General features: G+C 35.3%; 6 protein-coding genes across 7 annotated transcripts; 3 read left to right on the plus strand and 3 right to left on the minus strand.

Annotated features, from left to right (window-relative positions):
- The first annotated feature begins 299 nt into the window (after positions 1-299).
- On the plus strand, positions 300-3,207 carry LOC114535712. Its single transcript, XM_028557017.1, has 5 exons — positions 300-524; positions 1,970-2,100; positions 2,325-2,352; positions 2,667-2,760; positions 2,924-3,207. Exons 2-5 carry the CDS (start codon positions 1,974-1,976, stop codon positions 3,149-3,151), a joined length of 477 nt encoding a protein of 158 aa, XP_028412818.1. The 5' UTR covers positions 300-524; positions 1,970-1,973; the 3' UTR covers positions 3,152-3,207.
- A 413-nt stretch (positions 3,208-3,620) lies between these two features.
- Positions 3,621-7,287, minus strand: LOC114535711 (vacuolar segregation protein PEP7-like). Its single transcript, XM_028557015.1, has 5 exons — positions 7,049-7,287; positions 5,667-5,757; positions 5,295-5,555; positions 5,094-5,161; positions 3,621-4,693 (listed from the first exon to the last, which is right to left on the minus strand). Exons 1-5 carry the CDS (start codon positions 7,279-7,281, stop codon positions 3,655-3,657), a joined length of 1,692 nt encoding a protein of 563 aa, XP_028412816.1. The 5' UTR covers positions 7,282-7,287; the 3' UTR covers positions 3,621-3,654.
- Positions 7,288-7,637: 350 nt separating this feature from the next.
- Positions 7,638-10,811, minus strand: LOC114535671 (GPALPP motifs-containing protein 1-like). 2 transcript variants are annotated; one of them, XM_028556967.1, is made up of 8 exons: positions 10,419-10,811; positions 9,995-10,068; positions 9,612-9,695; positions 9,014-9,086; positions 8,732-8,826; positions 8,504-8,581; positions 8,323-8,382; positions 7,638-8,002 (listed from the first exon to the last, which is right to left on the minus strand). In XM_028556967.1, the coding sequence occupies exons 1-8, from the start codon at positions 10,720-10,722 to the stop codon at positions 7,844-7,846; spliced, it is 927 nt and encodes a 308-aa protein (XP_028412768.1). In that variant the 5' UTR covers positions 10,723-10,811; the 3' UTR covers positions 7,638-7,843. The 2 variants fall into 2 exon arrangements, with proteins under 2 accessions (XP_028412768.1, XP_028412767.1); XM_028556966.1 differs by having other exon boundaries at positions 10,365-10,811.
- On the plus strand, positions 10,771-13,287 carry LOC114535672 (peptidyl-prolyl cis-trans isomerase NIMA-interacting 4-like). Its single transcript, XM_028556968.1, has 6 exons — positions 10,771-10,857; positions 11,591-11,636; positions 11,766-11,824; positions 12,688-12,807; positions 12,982-13,014; positions 13,121-13,287. Exons 2-6 carry the CDS (start codon positions 11,594-11,596, stop codon positions 13,244-13,246), a joined length of 381 nt encoding a protein of 126 aa, XP_028412769.1. The 5' UTR covers positions 10,771-10,857; positions 11,591-11,593; the 3' UTR covers positions 13,247-13,287.
- A 6-nt stretch (positions 13,288-13,293) lies between these two features.
- On the minus strand, positions 13,294-18,439 carry LOC114535670. Its single transcript, XM_028556964.1, has 8 exons — positions 18,108-18,439; positions 16,579-17,478; positions 16,011-16,276; positions 15,756-15,906; positions 15,496-15,592; positions 15,102-15,411; positions 14,373-14,645; positions 13,294-14,162 (listed from the first exon to the last, which is right to left on the minus strand). Exons 2-8 carry the CDS (start codon positions 17,457-17,459, stop codon positions 13,861-13,863), a joined length of 2,280 nt encoding a protein of 759 aa, XP_028412765.1. The 5' UTR covers positions 17,460-17,478; positions 18,108-18,439; the 3' UTR covers positions 13,294-13,860.
- A 125-nt stretch (positions 18,440-18,564) lies between these two features.
- LOC114535674 (F-box only protein 3-like) lies at positions 18,565-20,705 on the plus strand. Its single transcript, XM_028556970.1, has 3 exons — positions 18,565-19,199; positions 19,567-20,135; positions 20,273-20,705. The coding sequence occupies exons 1-3, from the start codon at positions 18,767-18,769 to the stop codon at positions 20,600-20,602; spliced, it is 1,332 nt and encodes a 443-aa protein (XP_028412771.1). The 5' UTR covers positions 18,565-18,766; the 3' UTR covers positions 20,603-20,705.
- Positions 20,706-20,965: the final 260 nt, after the last annotated feature.

Below are 20,965 nucleotides of genomic sequence, written 5' to 3' on the forward strand. Positions count from 1 at the left end.
TACACTAGGTGCATTCCCAAATTAGGGTCTGAGCTTCCTCATTATAGATGTCCTCTGATAAGTCTGATCTGCGCAGCCACATTGAATTACTTAACCTTAGGTATATGGTTTCCCAATGGGTGCTAAATTATTCTTTTCACTAAAATATCTATATACCGTCATAGTATATATGCATGCTCATAACTAGGGCGACGAGCCCTCTCCATGTATAATTATCTGTTTCAGTTTATTCAACTTATACGTCAGTAAAGGTATGTTTATTACATATCCAATATTGTGCTTAGACTGAACAGCTTATTTGAAATGCAAATTTTTATGAAATGACAGATGAAAAGATACATACAATCGGATATTTATACACGGATATTTCAACATCATGGTAAATTGATAATGTGAAACGGAATATAGCTGGATTTAAACTTTATTTTGAATGGTAGTCGCGTGTATTTAAAAAGATAATGAGTATGTGAATGAATGTGTCCTTTTTCTTAACCAAAGATCGAGTTAACGTTAGGAACAATTTGGTAAGTCATTTGGAGGTGAAAAATATTCATATTTCAATAAGAGTTTAAAGATAATCTCATTAGTTGGTATATAGGCTAAACAGTTTTTAAAATATTATACGAAACAAAGTCACGACCGATGATAGCTAAGACCAATGCAGGTATGTTGTGAGATATCAGCTAATATCATGTTTTACGATCAACTTCCTTCCTTGAACGCTAATTTATTGAGATTGCTTCACTTCTTCATTTACCTATACCTTGATATGTGATTTGTGCTGCTAGCTCTGATTTTGGGAAATTAAATACTGCATATTTATACATGAATACATTTCAAAATGCTTATGTGTCATACTTGCGTCTGTCTTGATAAAACTCCTGATATTCCGTCGGTATATATATCCGACATATAATATCATTATAAGTATAGGTCTGTAAGTCAATTTTTGCAAAGTATATGACTGATAGGATTTAGGGAAATTGTGGACCATTAGCCACTCGTTTAGTCAGTTTTCAATTAAACAGCAAACTATTAGGATAAGAATATATCACTACAGACAAAATTCGACTGACCTGTACATTGAATAGCTATATCATGTATATATAATATATATGTATAAATATTTCATTCAAAACAAATGAACTGCAATTTTGTTCCACAGGCAGACACTATAGGTCTATATGGTGATATATCACTTATATGAATGGAAACATTTTAAGACAGAACATGAGAATAAAATACAAAAAATTATATATACTGCAAACACGCAGTAAAGAGAGATTCCTTGTCACTAGTGAGCTGTATCCTGTAAACAATATATAATGAGCACGCCTATGTTGAGTCATGACAATTTCCTGGTTGATGGTACTTTGTTATTCATGCATTGTTCGTATGCATGATACCAAGGTATATCTATGGATGTAGCTACCATCTTCTTCCATATATATAGCTACCCCCTGCATGCATGGTGGGATTCATTTAACTATCGTGAAACTAATTTTTTTTTTACCAAGGATATCATAAACAAATTTGCAAGCATCGGGGGCCCAGTGGTAATGAGCATTTTTAAATATGATAAAAAGCATCAAAAGTTTAGTTAAGGCATTGTTACACGCGGTAACTTTTTTCATGCGACATGCATCGAAATGCAATTGCCAGACAAGCTGCATCAAGCGGTAAACGTTAGTGCTATACTTTTGCAATATTTGATAAAACCTTGCCTCGTCATGATGATGGTCATTGCAAGGCATGTTAGACCGCGCAATAACTTGTGCAACTTTTGAATAAAACTGAATTGCATCATCGTGTATAACAGCGCCTTTAATCATGGAGTCTCTCCAAAGCATTCGTTCAAAACATATTCTTTTGTTCATGAATAACTGATCATTGCGAAAGAAATTTCTTCTGTTACGAATTATTTTCTATATGAGAAAGCATTTACTGTGTTCTTTCTTTTCAAATACAGAACAATGAACATAAAGGAAAGTTTGGAATTCTCATCAAGTTACCTCAATGTCGTGAATGTAGTTGGTTCACTTCTTGGTTCATTTGTAATAATGATTATCGTGATTTTCGCTTGTGTTTCTCGTAAACAAAGTAAGACACAACGGCTTGACAACGACTAGAAAAAATTTTTAATATTCAAAGCATTTTCATTGAAATTTAGGACCCTGCATGCATGAGACGAATTGTCTCCTAAACTTCTATTATACCCCTGTCTAAGAGGCCACATGCACACGTACGTATATAGTTTTACCCACGTTAGCTTCTTCTGTTAGTTCTGTAATCAGTATAACATATTCGTTTCTTTGTTCAAACAGAAAAAGATAGAAACACAAGTCAGGCAAGGTATTGTCATCATTTTATTATACACCAGCTATCCTTGGTAAGAAACAATGGATTTTTTTTTCAAATATTGCCGTTATACTTGGCGCCAGTCCTGCAGTGATGTATTTCAGGTGGTCGTTGATCAAGAAAAAAAAATCGGAAAAAGAAAGTTCCAATATTATTCAAAATCTATTACCGATCATGTATTGTGATAGAATGCATGCGAACAATAGATAAAAATTTGCCAGATATTAATTTCGATTACTTCTGCATGTTACTGAATGTAAAATTAAACACGCTATAATCAGTAAATTTTATTCTCCTGATACTAACAGAATCGAAGAATCAGAAAGTGAATACCAAATACCAGACGTAAACAGACATCAACAAGGAGCCACTTCCAGTGATGGGGTATACACAGTGCCTGAGGTTTGATTTGAACACAATTTTAATTATAAAAATAGCCGCAGGAGACTAATGCCTGTGCTCCAAAGAAATACGCCATTATTATAAAATCCAGTACTTTATTTAAACAATGAATATAACCTCACCCAGGCGGACTGATGTAACTGCAAATTATATTTAATTCTAGCCTAACATCGTGTATACAGACTTGGATGTTTTGGCATTAAATTCTGGAGGCGGTAACAACAGAAGAAAGAGCAATGACCCTCCAACGCAATACGCTATCATTGATGAGGAAAAATTGAACGCTGCCAGAAAAAAACGAGAGGAAAGACTCTATGAAAACGTAAACATTACCAATAATACAAAACAACCAATTTACGATAATTTGGCAGTAAATGAAATAAATGCTTGACAATTTTCCTTAAAGCTATAAGACGTTGCTTGGTTGCAGAATTTTTGATTTCAAATTTATTTAAAAATCATCCGCGAGCCTGCTTTCATCTAAATGACATAATTGTATAGCCTATCATAAAATGTTAACGTTAAATACTTGTGAAAGTCCGAATTCAAAATCAATTATAGCTATTCATATATTTGTCCTTCGACAAACATTAAGCCTTAATCTTTGAGCGCACAAGACATGATAATGCATGAAGCAAAGAAAATATAAAGGATCTTACATCTTACCCTGTGCAGCTCGAAGTTTCAAAGGTTTTAAAAGCATTCAACGTTAACTGATGCTGTGATCTTCGAATTTGTAGGTATAATATATGTATACATATATATCATGACACTTGCCTCAATGCTTTGGTCAAAGAATGGGATATAAGAATCATTATTGAATAAAGTCACTGGATTTTAGGATGTTTTTTGAAATTTGTGTTTATTTTCAATGACTGCATGCCCATTTAAACGTTATTTTTCCATCTTTGAGGAAAGTTCTTCAATTTGAACTTTTGTCGTTTGCAAAGATTCCTTCGTACGTGTAAATTTATTGACTCTGGCCTTAGCATTCAATTGTCTTTCAACTTTCAGGAGAAATAAATCACACTTCTGTAATACCAGTTTTTCCATTTCCGTACTCTTTGTCTTTTTCAAACAAATTAGCAATTTCTTCTCTTTGAGTTGGAGTTTTACAAATTGTCGCGTGCTTTCTTCGTGTTTATTCCAATCTTCACCAGACGATTTCACTGCCTCTTGTAAATCACGTTTACAAACATCTTCACAGAGAGCTAGTAGCGACACCATATGAGAATCAATGTTGTATTTCTGAGACAATTCGAGGCATTCTAAACCAAGTTGTTTTAAAGCAAGAAAAGTACAATTGATTGTCTGATAATCAACAATAAATTGTACACTTTCCAATGCTCGGTATCCCAGAGTAGTTTCAAGAGACCGTTGTAAATCACGAAATGTGTAAAAATTCTTCGAGTAATATCCATACATGGCATTGATGATGGATGAAACAAGCTGTAACTGGGAGGTTGTTTTTGGCTTCACTTTCTTAAAACCCTGCATGTCAATAGCAAACTGAGTGAAAAGGTCTGATGTATCAGAATTATATTTTGCAAGTATTTTGGTAGTGCTTCCTCCTTTTGGAATAATATTTGTCAAATCTCTTTCATGTTCAATTGCGTTGACTAACTCTTGATATTTGGTCAAAACTTCATTGATTTTGAGTTTTAACTTCATGAGTTGATCATAATATTTTTGAACATTCTTGAGTACAGTTCCTTCATTATCCTGGCGTTCTTTGATCATATTTTGAACTTGAATATGAACTGCATGACTGTGACAACTCGCACATAACCGCAAGCACTCTCGTGTTTCAGGAGGTTCAGGTGGACAGCCCGCAACATCAAGTATAGCCCAACAAGAAATACCTGAGATTGCATCACAATACAGCAGAAGTTCCTCACTTGAACATTCCAGACATACAGCTTCGCCACAAATTCTGAAAATGATGACGTAAATCCCAGTCAAACGAGATTCTCATAGGAGTTTGATCATCTTTCATGATCACCTCTCATACCCAGTCAAACAAGGACATGGAGGAGTTTTCACGACGATTGACTGAAGACTTTATTCAAACTTACAATAAATATTTACTTTATATAGAACACTGACTGCTTTCGTTCGATATATGTAGTGCGATTAAATACTTAGAAAAATAAACAATGCAACAATCCTTGCAGGATATTTATCTGAAGGATGCAGCTAATCCCAATGCATAAGTCATCATGTAAAAAGTTGTTAATAATTTTGAACTTTCAACGGTATCGTAAATATGAATGTTTTAAGTTCACCGCCTTTCATTGCTAACTAGAGTAATCAGTGAAATTATTTTCTCTTACCTGCAATGATGAGCAGGGCGTAAAAAGTTGAATTTCTTTGTACAAAGGTAGCAATATCGTAAGTTTTTCTGTAATGGAGATAAAGATATTTTCAAAGTATTTATTGGCATAACATTGTCACTTGATTACGCACGTTCTAAAAGCTTAGTAAACTTCTTTAGAATGTTAGAAAAGCACAGACGTGCCACCAAGACCACCTACCAAGCCATTCTTTGGTATTTGCCACAATGGTACAGTCACAAGATCCACCATACTTGGTTTTTCCTCAGTCACGTGTTCTTGATATTTACATGTTAACCTGGCTAATCTATGAGATATTGTCGAGGTTATATCACAATCTACAAAATCAGTTGCGTCACGACCTTTCTGCAATGTTTGTGAACGGGACTCTTGGAATTCTTTCATACGTGATCGAGTCTTACCAAACAATTGTCCCTCTCTATTGAAGCACAAAATACAAACCTATAAAGCAACAAATAGACAAGTTTATATTTTAGAAAAAAAATTGTTTGCCTAATGCTGGTTTTTAATAAAGGAGTTTAAGAACTGTGAGTTAATAATCCATTCAATTACCTTGTAAAGAATTCCGTCAGGATCTCTTTGAGCAAGCAAGGACAATCTTTGAGTGAACGACGTACATTTATGACAAAATATTTCCCCACATCTAGAAAATGACACAACAACTTATAGCATATTCTACCTCAGATCTCTTTAGAGGACCAGAGGAGGAGTAAGGAGATGTACAAAGGCTTAATGAAACCTAGGGAGGTGTGAAAAAAATACAAAATGGTGTAGAAAGGCCTATGGAGGTTTAAGGATCTAAGAAAGTCTAAGAAGATGTAAGGAGATCTAAGAAGGGCTTATGATGCCTAAGGGAGGCCTAAGATGGTCTAAGAGGACTAAGCTGGTCTAAGAGGGCTAATAACGACTAAAGAGGGCTAAAGAAGTCTATGTGGGTCTAAGGAGACTTAAGGAGGTCTAAGGATCGCTAAGGAGATCTATGGCAATTTAAGTTGGTTTAGGGAGAGTTGGGAGCCTAAGGAGGTTGAGGGCTGGCGTGTAAGAGATATCTAAGGGGGCCTAAGGAGGTCTAAGGAGGTCTAAGAAGGTCTAAGGAGGGCTAAGGTGGTCCAAGAAAATCTAAGGAGAATTAAGGAAGGTTATGGAGGTCTAAAGAAATCTATGGAGGGTTATTTAAGAAAGTCTAAGGAGGGCCAAGGTGGCCTAAGGAAGTCTCAAGAAGGCTAAGGAGGTATGCTTAAGGAAGCCTAAGAAGGAATAAGTATAATATGCTATAATAGAGTATTTGATACACTATAATAGGGGTAACATAAAGTAAATACCAATTTATTTTTAAGATGAGGTGTTGAAATATTTAACCTTTAAGCTGCTAATGTACTATTAAAAAACCTACTGTCATGCAGGTCTAATTTGTACTATATTGAAATAATGTACTAATATTTGTACTATATTAAAATATAATAATTTATATTTTGGTCTTTTTATGACCATGACAATATATGTAAGTACACCAAAGTTCTGGTCTCAGACAATTTAATATGACAATTGCAAGACATATGTCATGCAGGAAGACATGTCCTAGTAGAATGATGTAAACAATATTACATTAGGATTGTGAAGCAAAATTTATGATTGCTTTTTATCTCCAAACCATCCCCATTGGCAATGTTAATGTGCATACATATTTTGGTTTTCAAATTACAATTGATACCATGGAATCACTGCATTTAAAAGAGGGTATGAAACTATGAAACTATGAACTGCCCCATTATTTTATCCAAATTAAACGCCATACAGATCGATACGAGGAGTATTATAAAAATGCATAGAGGACTAGTGTTGCTTGTTTGTGCACATATTCTAAACTCAACTTTTTTTACACTTCATCAACATTTTCCTCTCACGATAACCGCATTTCCTGGCGGATAATTTACCTGCGACAATGATGTTTCCTCTCCGTCAGTGAAAAATTTACCTTGCACAATTTATTTGCACATTGTTTTCTTTCTTTATCAGATATCCAATGACTTTTTGTTATAAACCTTAGTCGTCCTTCGTCCAATTTTCGTTCATGCTCCACAAGAAATAAATCAATTGAGGCAGAAACGTCGTTCCAGTCTGAATCAAAACCACATCTACTTTTGGACGACAATAACCCAGAAGCCATATTGATAATGACATCATACTATATATATACAGTATACTGTTGGGCTAACTATTATGGGCTAATTAGCTGGTGCCCGCCTACCCGATACCTTCCTGGTTCCTCTGTGCCCATAGCAAAGCTGCCACTCTGATTGGTCATTGGGAAACCTAATTTCACCTAGAGGGCCCTAAACTCCCCTACGTCATAAAATAAGGTGAGGCCGTGAGGTATAAGGTGAGGTGAATACACTTTCTTGTAAGCTAGCTTCAAAGTAGGGACTAACAGGTAATACACCGTCATGCTTTGCACTCACAAAGTTTGATGTTTAAAGTTTCGAAAAGACAAAACTTAAAAATTAAATCGGTATAAGTATCGGAACTGAATAATATAATAATACTATGTACATTAAGAATAAAAATATTTTATCAAGTCTGTTTGTATGCTGTAGCCCTTGCCTCAGTTGCATGCCTAATTGCCCTTGCCTCAGTTGCTTGCCTTGTTCGTCCGTTCTTGACTGAGCAACACTTATTTGTATTCAACATTCTTCAGTTACAATATTGGCAGTTGAGATTGTTTGACGTATTTACAAATACGTAGGTCCATGTTTCGAGTTTTGAAACTTAGAATTTAAATGTGTTGATTGTTTTATTAGAGACTTTCGTTTTTTAGCATCCAATTGTCTAAAACCCAGATCAGTATCACGGTCAAACGGTCTTCTTTCTGACTGAGTACCGTCTGCTTTCTAGAAATATTAACAGCACGGAAAACCATTACAATACAATAATGATACCATGCAATAATGATAGAATAGAGCTGCCATATTCCGGTATATTACACCTTATATATTGTGCCAAGATTGAAGATATCATATCCCGGTATTTTTTACCTTATACTTGTTATAGGCTTATAACCACTTTTTTAACTTCCAGTCTGTTTTATACCTTTGCATTGACTAGTTAACCTTGTCAAGTATAATATACACCCGTATCTTTAACAAGGAGGAACTAGTCTTTCGAATTTCGCATTAGAATCCTGGAAAATACTTGACCTTTGTAGGCATACCTTTTTTTTCCTTTGAACATCTTGATGAAGGTCCAATAACGATTCTGAACGATATCGTTTCTAAATAAACACGAAAAAATGTATGATACGTACATGATAACAAGTTCCTTCACGTCCGCACAATTTTTGCGAGCCTTTCACACCACGTTCAAATTCGATGTTATATATATAGTGTACTTACGTTATGCTCATCAACGTATTTTTCCATATCAACTTCTTTTTTTGTCTTTTCACGTTGTTCTGGTGGTTTAGAAGACGACTGAAAATATAACATTTCAAAATAAATCTAATCAGTATTGTATCATACTCGTTAGTTTATATCGGAAAACGTTTAATATTAACAGCAGACAAATGTGAGAGATGGAGGTGTCTTTAGTTTACTCAGATGAACAAAAATGTGAGATCGTGCCTCCTTTTTCTTTTCCCTTTGTGAAGGAGTATCTGTCCAAACTGATCTGTCACCAAGATTTACTTCTTTACTTCGAAACGTTCTTGGACCAAGGCCTGTCATATTAAAAGATTCAAATATATGTTGACATATACATACATAGCATATTTTGTAAAATCTATATGTACATGGTTTGTATACAAATTATATGCTTTACACAAATTAAATATTTCACACCATAACAAAAGCTTGAAGTAAAATATATACCAAAGTAAAAGTAGTTGAGGTAAAATAAAATTATACCAAAATTTTTTCCTAGTTCTGGGGGTAGTTCTGTCATCCATTCTTCTCTCTCAACCTTCTTACTTCTTGTACCCTATTAATAGAAGATTGTAAAGCTTTCATCCAAAGCTTTCAGCATCCTGGCCTCTTGGGCTTCTAGAAGGGCAAGGTTTAAAATTTTCACATCACTACTTAAAGAAATGCAATCTTGAAGTATTGTGGGAATGTTCTGCTGTAGCCATCATTAATCGTAAAACAAATAACTAAACAGTACATGATCTGCAATTCAATGATAAGTCTAGTTGTGTTCTTGTGAATGAGTTAACTTGAACTAACTAACAATTAAAGAGCAACTAAGCAAACAGATGCAAACTGTAAACTGTTATGAAAAGTGATGCAAAAGAGTTTTTAAAAATTAATGATAAAAGATCTGGGCTAACAGACAGAAAGTTCTGTATATAACAAATACACCTGGTGCTCAAACAAATTAACTGATGATTTAAGTTATAAAGATTTATTAAGATTGTTAAGATTTTTTTGATTTTTTTTCTTAATGATTTCCACAGCAGTTATTGGTCAAAAACAATGGCATATACCATCTCACAAATATTTGTTATACCTTGTTATCAGAAAGTTCATCTTTTTTAATTTTAGCACGAGATTCTATTTCTTCTTTACACCTCTTTATGTATTCATCTTCCTCCTAAATTGGCCAAAAAAATATCACAACTGTTTACTGTTATAATGCATTTGGTTACTATGCTAGTCAATATTTGTAGTCTTGTCACTCTGCTGGTCATTATATTATACAGACAATATGTGAATATGTTATATATGTGCCTTTTTATGTTATTTGGAAAAGGCAACTTTTTGAAAACAAGACTATAACATTTGTAACTCATAATGACAAGGTTACAGGAAAAATCATGAAATTTATATGATTTCAGACCTCATAAAATATTGAAAACTTAATTAACTGACACTAAGTTTTATAACAATTACATTTTGTGTAGGCAACTTTGGTCCAATGGTAATAGTCTCCTGATCGTCGTCATCTTCTAAGCTGGTTTGTCTTTCTTGATAAAAGAAATTATAGGGTAAGGGGCATATAAGAGTTGTCACTATATAAAAAGAATATTTGTCTTGTCTATAACCCCATTGCCCATTTGCACTGCCATCATCTAGTGAGTACTAAAGGTTCATATGGCTAACAAAAGCAATAGTAAGGAAGAAAGGTTTCTTCACTAGTTAATATATCTGTATTTTACAATATCTTATTTGCCAAATCAATTTGTCCCCCAGGTCTACTCTGACATCAGCCGTCAGGTGCAACTACTTGCAAGGGTCTACTGCACAATACACATGTCTTTACCTGACAGTGTGTTATCTTCATATGAAACATGAGGTCTGCATGGTCCAATAATACCTGCTGAATTTTGATTAAACCTAGGAGGCAATGCTGGACCAAATAGCCTATCATCGTCATTATCATCATTATCATTATCATCATCATCATTATCATCATCTTTTTTTAATATTGTGTCCGAAAGAGGAACAACAGATTCATTATTTCGGACATTTCCTACTAAATCCGGCGGTAACGCTGGACCATATACGAACTCAGAGTCACTATTTATATTATCATCATATTTGACGTTCAGTGTTGCAGGTTGTGTTTGATTATTGTGTGTTTTTCTCAAATGTTTTGGTGGTTCAGGTCCAAACTCCATTTTGTTGTTGAGCCTGTGGTCTTATCATGTCAGAGGTTTTGTGTTTGTGAAACACTACCAGTTAGCGCGCGTCATTGAAAAATAGAAAATTTCTATAAAAGTGACTGAGCGATCAGATTATCTCTGATCAGATTGGTGAGTCAGTCTTTTATTGAAATTATAGCAATTATAGAAATTTCTTCACTCTTCAGACAGTAACGTTATATGTCGATATTTTATTTTGAGTTTTGTGGAAGTGCGAATAGAATTATAAATAATCCATAAGTGATGCCCCTTTTTTATAAAGGTGTGCCACCTCTCACCTCTCTATAAAATTATACACGATGTAAACTCCATAAAAATTTAAAGATATTTTAAATTCGTTACTGGTGATCACGCTTGCTTGTACACCCCACCCCACTTGGTGATTGATCAGCTCGCCTGCACTCCACAAAAAATGAAACTATCCCTGGTCTCTCTATCATTATTTTGCTTTCATTTTATTGTGTTTGACTATCCTCCAATAACTGAGAAGCATCTTATCATAGCCACACCTGATTCCCCTAGCTGCCAGGCATACAAAACTGTTAAGCCATTACACCATATATGGGCCTATGATTGTAAATTCTTTCATTTTCCTTGATGTCATGTAGTGATGTCGAGTCTTAGTGTAAAACATATACTGTAGTGTCTTGGGCTAAATTTCATTACCCCATTCCACAGTGCCTATCACACATTCATTGTCATCCATTAGATGTTTTTCCGTAGAGACCTTTCCCTAATGTCTGAAATATTGATATAATATCAATCCAGCCATCTCTAGCTATCCAATATTCATTTCCTCCCTAGCTTTTGTTTTTCTGATTTCTTGTAAGAATTTCTATTTTAGACAATGCCTCCCAAAAAGGGAAAGAAACCAGACAAGGGACCCAAAGGTAAAAATATGTGATTGTGATGAGTGATTAGGGAAATTAAGTGACAGACATGGTTCCCAACCATGCATAAACTACTTTGGCTATATAGACAGAAATTGTGCACATTTTAAAATTATAGATATTTTATAGAAAATGATGGAGAGCAAGCTTCAGGGGGAAAAACAAAGAAAGGAGGAACTTCAGTTAAGGTCTCTATAAAGATAGTTATGCTTTACACACAGTCTGAGTATCCATGATGCAGAGACCTAGAAACCATAACAGCATTGGAAAGAACATATTTTACTTTTATCACTGCATACTGAAATTATGCATGGTGCAAACAGTTTGACGTCATACTTAACTCTTGATGATGAAAACAATTTTAAATCAGAATCATAAGAAAGATTAACGACAAAGAGCATTAAAAGCAATAATATTCTTTATTCTTAAGACCAGCTGAGGACACATTAACAAGGAGAACTATTCTCGCTGGGATGATTCAAACTGCTTATAACCTACTGAAAAGATCGTCAGAATGCATCATGAAATTATGAAACCCAAAAAAAAACGGGAACTGAACGTTTGACAAATGACAAGAATGCTCAGTTGCAGTAAAAACTAATTGACGTTCTTTGCAAGACGAGAATAGAAAGTTATTTTCTTTGTTTTGTTATTCGTCTTCCCGTACGTACATCCGTCTCTCTGTGAACGTGATGGATTGCGCTTGATCTTCTTATAAATCAATCCCTTAATTTTAAACAGTGCACGTAATTCATAAATCTGATTTGAAATGCTATTCGATAAAGAAAGGTTTTGAGCAAAGGTTTGAGGCTGTACTTGAGAGTTGAGTCTATTCCATTAGCTCAGGTTTTTGCCGCATATTTCGAATTAAAGCTTATTCAACACGAGAAAGTTCTACACAGGAATTAAGGCTAAAAAACTAAATAAAATGCGAGGCCTGAGACCATGTTTTATGGATCAAAACGATAATTCGTTGTTTAATCCTCCGTTCTGAACTTATGATTCTGAGGTTAGCAATGAGCGATTTATGAAATACTAATATATATTGTAGGTGAGACATATTTTGTGCGAAAAACATTCAAAGGTCATGGAAGCAATGGGTAAAATAAAAGAAGGGCAGAAATTTGATGATGTTGCAAGAACATACAGCGAAGATAAAGCAAGACAAGGGGTATATCGTTATTTATTCTGTCTAACAACTGTTTATTTCACTTCTGAAAAAAAAGATTTTTGCCAACTAATATTAAGTCTACCAACAAGAAATACTGAAATAGGTTCCCTTATCCCATTCATTGAACATCCCGAAAATATTTTTTTGTGCCTGATAAGTGGTGAAATGTTTTAGGGTGATTTAGGCTGGATGACAAGAGGCTCTATGGTAAGTTTTTTGTATTTACCAATCAATTCTACTCTGGCTTGATGCGCTATTCCCAAAATGGAAGAGTTATGCAGTTAGTAATAGTTCATTTTATTCACTTCTTTAGGTTGGTCCTTTTCAAGACGCTGCATTTGGTTTAGAAGCAAGCACAACAGCAAAACCTGTGTACACTGATCCACCAATAAAAACAAAATTTGGTTACCATATTATAATGATTGAAGGAAAAAAATAATTTGAAGGAAAATAATTTACAAATTACAATTTCTTCTTGCAGTCTGCTATGAAAATTTATTTTTCTTAAATATATTATCTCAACTTATTTTATCACGGCTCATTAGGAAAATTAGACTGCAGAATTATCCTGGAATCTTTCAGAAGTCCCTGGCCTGGGGACGGGTTTGTTCCGACTGTTTGTTGTTCATCTTCGTTTACACCGTCGGACGATATCAAGCCAGGCTGTATTTTTTGCGCTTTATCGACTATGATGAGGGCAAAATGTGAGGGAGAGAATGAACGCGATCCCCAAACCATAAATACCAACACATTTTTACACTTAAATAACTACACTCCCTGCAGTTAGCATGGCGATTGCAGTGAATCAGTTGGATCACTGAGTGGGATACGCGCAGTCGCGCACGTTCGATTTATTGTCGGCGGTCGTCATAATTTGACTTCTTAGTGAGAAAACATGATAGCCTCACAGTAGACTCTACCACACGAATCTTTATGCTTGAGTGTTTATTTCATATAATTGCGTGGTTAATTCAAGGAATATTACTAGTGCGTATGCTATTCACAGGTGCATGATTGAAATCAGAGGTATTTTGATAGGGCGATGGATAGATATCACTTATATCTAGGGATAAAGTAAGAATTACCTAATGTACCCATATATCCTCCCCAACCTTGTTTATCAATGGGAAGAAAATCACTGCATGTTTCTGAAGGATCACATTGGCATTCTAACCTAAACCTATACACAGTAAGATTACCAAATCTCAATGAGTTAAAATCATAGTTCTTTTGGCTGATGTAGAATGTTTCCTGATCTTGTTTTTTCTTTAGACATAAGTTTGTGGCAGCGTCACCTTCGTCGTAGTTTCCTTCGTTCATATTTTTTGTGATATTGACTGCATTATCAAATTTTCCTGAAAAATAAAATTTTCAAAATTGGAAAGATGGTCAAGAATAAACGGCCTCTTTTGATAACTGAATATGCCATGCTTGAATACGCTTCACACCGTTCTCCACGCAGTCACACTGTTCATTTCTGACATCTTATTCAGTATAAACAGGACAGTTAGTTATGTGGTAATGGTAATCTCAAAGAGCCCATGAAAATATTGGAATTTCATTACCTTGTCTACTCAGATTTCGATAGTGTTCAATACATTCTTTCTCTTTGTCAGTAATAATCCTCACTTTAGCAGGATACATCCAATACGTCACCATCATGACGTCGATTCCTTTAGGGGTTTCTGATTGGTTGTTAGAAAACGCTGCACTGATTCTTCCAGTTTGAATAAGTCTTTGAAATCCACCGTGATCTGGAGGCCCAACATGGCGTCTCTTTCGTTTTCTGATATTTTTCTTGTGCTGGGATAAACCATGTTCTAACCATTCATTCTCCACTAAAAGGAAAATGTGAATATTTTTACATATTTATACAAATATCACGTACTGCATCAATTTAAAATGAGTTTTTAATAAGCCTTTCTTCTCGTTTTGGTGGGTTTTACGTATTGTTTTCATAGTGATTTGAGTGGGGGTCAACCTTAATTCCTTCGACCCTTATGCTAAACAGGAGTGTGTCAATGATACGAAATTGCGTATGTTTGCTACGAAGTGCAAAGCATAAAGTGAACAATTAACTAACCCCAATTTATTGTGTCTCAATTTCGAGATGACCCCACTGGAGTTACGACGTCACATGAAACCCAAGATTTCAGGGTAACCGCGGAAAGTCTGATGTTTAATACACTTACGCGCGTTATATAAAAGATCTATTTATTATTAGTTTTTGAGGGCAAGATATTTAAGTAAAGGAGTCAGGACTGGCGGGAAGAAAGAACTACTGAACTACTCACAGGAGTCATAAATTGTATGTCCGGGAAAGCCAGTGCGCTTGTTCATGACGGACAATCGACTAAAACTCTTTGTGTTATATCTTAATTTACAGGTATCAGCTCTGCTTTGTTCATGGACATTTGTTCCTTCCACAAAGTCGAACCAGTCTCCCTTTCCTTCATTTCCAACACAGTCCGCAATCCAGAAGACGAACGCGTCATTACCATCGCCTGTCATACTTATGGTTAGCGGTGACGCATTGGACATTACGGAACTCTTGAAGTATGGTTGTGTCAATGGTTTGCCAGTTCTACCATCAAGTACAGCCACCTAACGTTGTTTTTTTAAAACAACAGTTTTGTATATCAGATAAGTGTCTTTAAAATAGCTTGGGATGTGATGTGAACAACTCACCTCAGAATAGTAGTACAACGGAAAACCTTTTCCGCGATTATAACGAACAAAGAAATCAGGAGTGTCGTCATCATTAAAATAACCAGCTGCCGGTGTGCTGAAAGAGAAGCAGAAAATTCACACGAGTCACGAGGCTAAAGTGATGCGAGAGCGTTAAAAACGTCCTTAATAATATATCATGCAAACCATAGCTTTTAAATAAGAAATGTAAAAATAAATACTGCACAAGACACAGCAGGGGAGAATTATAGAATCTTCACCTATATGTTTCACTACCAGGAAAAGAATGTTGCCAAATTTTCTTAAACGTTTCTCCATCAAAAGCAACAACAGTGGCATTAAACATAGCCATTATTATATCAACTGTCCCATCCTTATTTATGTCTGCTAAAACTGGTGGAACCATTATTCCTAAAATACAAAATAAGGTGGGCTTATTGCTTGATCATGACAGTATGTTTAAGACAACCTATTAAATTGAATTAACTCTCTCTCTACATCATAATAGACCAAACCTTTGTAGTTATCAGAGTAAACTACCACGGCACGATTAATATTTCCATGGTACAGTTCAATGACATCAATAGCCCACAATGAACCTGGGTGGGTTTCACCACCTGTTCCAAAGAGTGCAATGTCAGTTCCATTCAATAATGAATAGACAACAGGAGAGAAATATGTCTCGTGCTTGTCTGGAACATTTTGCCATTTCAAGATGTTGCCTGTCTTGCCAGAAAATAAAAATAATTTCCCAACCAATCTTTTCTTACTGTTTGGCTCACTATATACATAGAAGAAAAAGTTAGAAAATTATAAAGTCAGAAGAACATGCTTGTGTAAATAAAATCTGACAAATTTTTTGCAACAGTTTTGCCAAACTCTCTTCTCATGCTAAGATATGGTGATGTTGGATGTGTTAAAAAATTGTTGCATTTCATAGCAAATGTTGTGGTAAAGTAGTTCAGTTAAAGTTTCAGCATTATTTTCCTGGCAAAGCAAAATACTACCTGCAGGACACATCTGAAGGCATTGTGAGCTCATATGGGATAATCAAGGTATTAAAATAGTTCAAAAACAACATACCTGAGTGGATCACCACCATGAGTTGCAAGTATATCTAGGACACCATCTCCGTCAAGATCTCGTACAAACTGAGGCGTGTATATTCCCATTATCTCTTCATATCCCGGGTCATCCTTACCAAACCTCCATAACAATGTACCATGCCGAGCACTGATTGCCTCAAACACTCCAACTCGTCCAGAAATTAAACAATCACGAACATCATCAGAATCAAGGTCTGCATTACAGTTGACAGCAAATACTTCATGTATTGTATAATGACGCCACAACTCTTGACCTGTGCGGCCATCTAGGGCTAAAATTCCACCAAAGCATGGAAATGATCCATTAAAATAAATATCACAAGCTTTCCTTGGAAGACCACCAACAAAATACCCATCTAACACTGTCATAAATCCAATCAAGATATCGGGAACATTGTCTTGGTTGACATCATTTTGTCTAATTGCTGTTTCTGTCATTAATTTTGGAATAATGTGATGCCATATTTCTTTTGAAGTAAAAGAACTACAAGGCTTGACATTTGAATGACTGTTATTGCTTCTTACTGAAGCCATTTTATGGTCAGTATTTACTTTGTTCTGACCAGAATGAGCTTGCCCAAGGATCTGATCAACCAGAATTAACAACACTCCAACAACACACACAATAGTTAAAATAAAACACACAATCCATGTGAAGTTTCCAGATTTTGTTTTTATCTTCCCACGAACATGATACATTTTATGTTTTTGACGTGGTGGTATTAATGGTTCATCATGACTACATGCAACTATAACCTCATTCGATCCTGATTCACCACCATCATCTTCACTGGTACTAACATCATCACTCAAGTTGAAACGGTTTGTTTGAGCACGGTAAATATTCTTTAACGTCATATTCAGAATTCAATGATTTCTGGAAAAAACATGAATCAAAATGAATAAAATAAAAAACAGTTTCAGGATTTGTACCTATATATACCTAACTTTAACCTGGCTCACTGTTTATGTTGAGAAACTGAATAATTTAAGAATTTGTTTGGATTTAGGAGTAACTACAAACATAAGAATAAAATTTGGCTATTAGCATCATAGACAATTAAAGTTATTAAGACTTAATTAAATATTTAATGGATAATTGACTGTGAAAGTTTTAACCATTGTCATTAGCACAGTTTCTAATTGGAATGTAAACCTAAAATTTGAGCAGCTCAAATGTCAGCATGATTATTGTTCATTGTTGATGATGGCTTGGATGAACACCCCCCCCTTCATTTTCTATTTCTGACGTGGCGTTATGTAACTGATATATACTGTAATACACAATATAACTACATGTTTTCTTCCAGAAATGACTACCTAATTTGATCATTCCTAAAGACTTTATTTAAGGTTAGGCGGAGATTGCAAATTAGATTGTAAATAAAACCCAGCTATCATCTGTGCCACTGTTCTAATTCGAACACGTCAGCTTTTAAACACCATTCCGAGAATATGGCAATAAATACATTTTATTGTTTATGAACTTGTAATCATTTTACTCACCTAAAACAGAGGTTATCAGAACAAAAGGCCGACGATTTTTGTTCCTTTCTCTCAAAAAAAGCAAAAGATCAGCTCAAACAATTTGAATGTTGATAGAACCAGCTACATAGAGCCACTCATATTCGGTACATACAACGTACAAAGACACAAAGTAGGGAAAATTCTCATCTTTGTAAGTTACATTGCCGTGCAACAAAGATACGAATGACTAGTGGTCCAAATATTTCTTCAGGATTCTTTTTATATTGATTATTAAAATAAAATTGATAATTTTAATAGACTTAATAGTCAAATAAAATAATTGTGGTCTGTGGCTTCTCGTCTGAGCGAACTCTGACTCTCTGATGACCTTTGATCATGTCGCACTCCCCCCCGTTCCGGCTTAGATTAAAGGATAGGATAAGATGTCAAGAATAGTTCTGGACGGGGTGAATATAGAAAATTTGTATAAGAAAGTTAAAACTGTTCAGAATATTTCGAACGAAATAGACCACATTCCTTACCTATTGGACTATACTAACAGATCGATTGCGTATAAAGTAAAAATATAATATTCATGGCAATTTATCAATGGTATTCCGAAGCAGAAAGAAAGAAGTTGATCAACTGAAATCACTGCAATCTTCCTTAGTATCCAACAGATATTATTCTGGCAGGTAATGGCTGCAGCTAATCGTGCATCAAATGAAGGTGATGGACAACACCAAGACGTTTTACAGCTGCAGTTAGATACACTCCCTCTTGAATTGTTAATTGAAATATTCTCATATCTTGCAACAAGGCAAGACCTGATCTCATGTTGTAAAGTATCAAAGACATTTTATGCTGCAGCAGTCAGTCCATCATTATGGAAGTCATTATGTCAAAAAGTATGGAGAATTTTTAAAGATAAAGATGAAAACTGGAAGAAATGTTACACTGAGATGTACATCAACTGGGGTCGGTATGAAAAATGTTATAGCAACATTAGAAGAGCCTGGGATCTAATCGAGAAATACACAGAGGAATATTGCCCAACTTTATTACATGGGCTGAGTGAAGGTGCTTCAGAAGATGATTTGAATCAGGCTGAGATACAGAATCTTGGGGCAGGTACATTGAGGCCAGCTGGTTTAACTCTACTGTATGTCTTTGTTAGCGAATGATGGAGTAACATTAACACAGTTAGAAAGTGTGATGTTATTGGGGGTTTTTCTTTTGACATAACGCCCTGATTTTTTAAGAAGCATGACAAAATAAATATCTCAATGCTGTTATAATGAATGAAATATTGGGGAGTATCATCTGCTATAGGGAAAGTACTACCCAGAAGGGGTGTGAGGAGCTCAGAAATAATGCTGATTTATTTTGTATATGTTCTCAATAATTTGCTACTTGGACATTTTTGTTGTCAATGGGTTGTAACAGAATGAATTTAACCAACAATTTAAACACCTTTTTGACATTTCTTTGTTCCTAGGTGTTTGTTTACCAGATGACTATCGTTGTTTTCTGCGAATACACAATGGTCAGAAACATATGAACCGTCCAGGTGTGTTAGGATCAACAAGTATTGCTAACCATTCTAAAAAAGAAGCAATACTCAATGTAAAAGCCTCAACACTTAGTCTGGCACATATGCAAGGAGGGATTCGTGGATGTATACCCATCACATTATGTACAATAAACACATGTGGACATTACATGGCTATTACAGAAGAAGCTGGTCATAAACATGGTCGGATATTCTGGCCTTCCCTAGATAATTCTACTGCCAATCTCAGTGGTGGTGGTAGATTGCACTGCTTTCTAATGGCAGATAATTTTACACAATGGTTCACATCTTATGCAGAAAGTTTGGTTAAAGAACATTATCCAGTGATCAGGGGTGAAATATATCCTTTCAATTCAGCATCAACCCACACTGGTGATAATGGCATTACAGTGAAAGCAGCAACGTGTTTCTTGCCAGAATTGAGTTCTGTTCATCCACCACGTTTCTTCTTCACATATAGAATAACAATCTCAATGGATCTGTCATACCCAAAGGTTAGTCAAGCATTTTTAACTAGTATTCTCAGAGCTGGTTAATGGAAATCAAATACACACAGCAGTCTAGGCTTATTAATTGGGCATTCTTGTCCTCCTGCTATGCTGACTAAAATTGAGAAAATCTTGTTTTCCAGGAAGGCAGTTGTAAACTTCAGACACGTCATTGGTACATCACAGATGGAAATGGTGAAAAAGAAGAAGTACATGGTGAAGCTGTGGTTGGTAAATTTCCGACAATGGTACCAGGTGCAAGACACGACTACGTCAGTTGTACCAGTTTTACGACACCAACAGGAACTATGGAGGGCTATTATACATTCAAATTTCTTAAAAAAGAAGTAACGACAAATGCAGTAATTGCTCCAATGCATTTCAAAGCTCCGCCATTTGAACTGGCGTCTGAAAGACAACGAAAGCATAGCGAAAAACTCAGCCAGGCTGCCTCTGATTCTGAGTCAGATTAACTTTTGCTAGAATACAATAAATAATATGTCAAAGTCAAAATTTCTTTGATAATCTTCTTTGTTTTTGAGAACATTTTGTCTGTTTTTAAGAACCGTAAGAAACATAGGCGTCGAAGGTTACGCCCGGTTTTGGGGGCCGTGAATTTTTTTTTAGAATTTTTTTTGGGGCCGTGGAGCATAGTAGGTAAAAGAGCCGGGCTTGCGAGGAGACGAGGAGTCTAGAATCACGAGGTGTTACTTTAACTGGCGCGAAGAGAGAAATTTTTTAGATTTTACCCTAGAGTCTTGAACCCCTGTTCTTAATGATCGTAAACGTCGGCAAGACCTGACATGATAAGGTTTCAAGACTCACGAAAATTGTAT

Source organism: Dendronephthya gigantea, unplaced genomic scaffold (genome assembly GCF_004324835.1).
Source record: "Dendronephthya gigantea isolate DGI-Jeju-01 unplaced genomic scaffold, DenGig_1.0 000122F, whole genome shotgun sequence".
Taxonomy (NCBI): Eukaryota; Metazoa; Cnidaria; class Anthozoa; order Malacalcyonacea; family Nephtheidae; genus Dendronephthya; species Dendronephthya gigantea.

Bases quoted from the DNA above. Each gene is read 5' to 3' on its own strand.
- LOC114535712 (XM_028557017.1), top strand. From the start codon at position 1,974: ATGAACATAAAGGAAAGTTTGGAATTCTCATCAAGTTACCTCAATGTC. The intron at 2,353-2,666 runs GTATTGTCATCA...TGATACTAACAG, and splicing joins AGAAACACAAGTCAGGCAAG to AATCGAAGAATCAGAAAGTG. The intron at 2,761-2,923 runs GTTTGATTTGAA...ATTTAATTCTAG, and splicing joins GGGTATACACAGTGCCTGAG to CCTAACATCGTGTATACAGA.
- LOC114535711 (XM_028557015.1), bottom strand. From the start codon at position 7,281: ATGGCTTCTGGGTTATTGTCGTCCAAAAGTAGATGTGGTTTTGATTCA. The intron at 5,162-5,294 runs GTAGGTGGTCTT...TCTCCATTACAG, and splicing joins AAATACCAAAGAATGGCTTG to AAAAACTTACGATATTGCTA. The intron at 4,694-5,093 runs GTAAGAGAAAAT...CATCATTTTCAG, and splicing joins CGCCCTGCTCATCATTGCAG to AATTTGTGGCGAAGCTGTAT.
- LOC114535671 (XM_028556966.1), bottom strand. From the start codon at position 10,722: ATGGAGTTTGGACCTGAACCACCAAAACATTTGAGAAAAACACACAAT. The intron at 9,087-9,611 runs GTATAACAAATA...TTCTATTAATAG, and splicing joins ATGAACTTTCTGATAACAAG to GGTACAAGAAGTAAGAAGGT. The intron at 8,582-8,731 runs GCACGATCTCAC...TTATATTTTCAG, and splicing joins AAAGGGAAAAGAAAAAGGAG to TCGTCTTCTAAACCACCAGA.
- LOC114535672 (XM_028556968.1), top strand. From the start codon at position 11,594: ATGCCTCCCAAAAAGGGAAAGAAACCAGACAAGGGACCCAAAG. The intron at 11,637-11,765 runs GTAAAAATATGT...GATATTTTATAG, and splicing joins ACCAGACAAGGGACCCAAAG to AAAATGATGGAGAGCAAGCT. The intron at 13,015-13,120 runs GTAAGTTTTTTG...TCACTTCTTTAG, and splicing joins GGATGACAAGAGGCTCTATG to GTTGGTCCTTTTCAAGACGC.
- LOC114535670 (XM_028556964.1), bottom strand. From the start codon at position 17,459: ATGACGTTAAAGAATATTTACCGTGCTCAAACAAACCGTTTCAACTTG. The intron at 15,907-16,010 runs GTTTGGTCTATT...TTTGTATTTTAG, and splicing joins TTACTCTGATAACTACAAAG to GAATAATGGTTCCACCAGTT. The intron at 14,646-15,101 runs GTGAGTAGTTCA...TTTTCCTTTTAG, and splicing joins ACATACAATTTATGACTCCT to TGGAGAATGAATGGTTAGAA.
- LOC114535674 (XM_028556970.1), top strand. From the start codon at position 18,767: ATGGCTGCAGCTAATCGTGCATCAAATGAAGGTGATGGACAACACCAA. The intron at 19,200-19,566 runs GTACATTGAGGC...CTTTGTTCCTAG, and splicing joins GATACAGAATCTTGGGGCAG to GTGTTTGTTTACCAGATGAC. The intron at 20,136-20,272 runs GTTAGTCAAGCA...CTTGTTTTCCAG, and splicing joins TGGATCTGTCATACCCAAAG to GAAGGCAGTTGTAAACTTCA.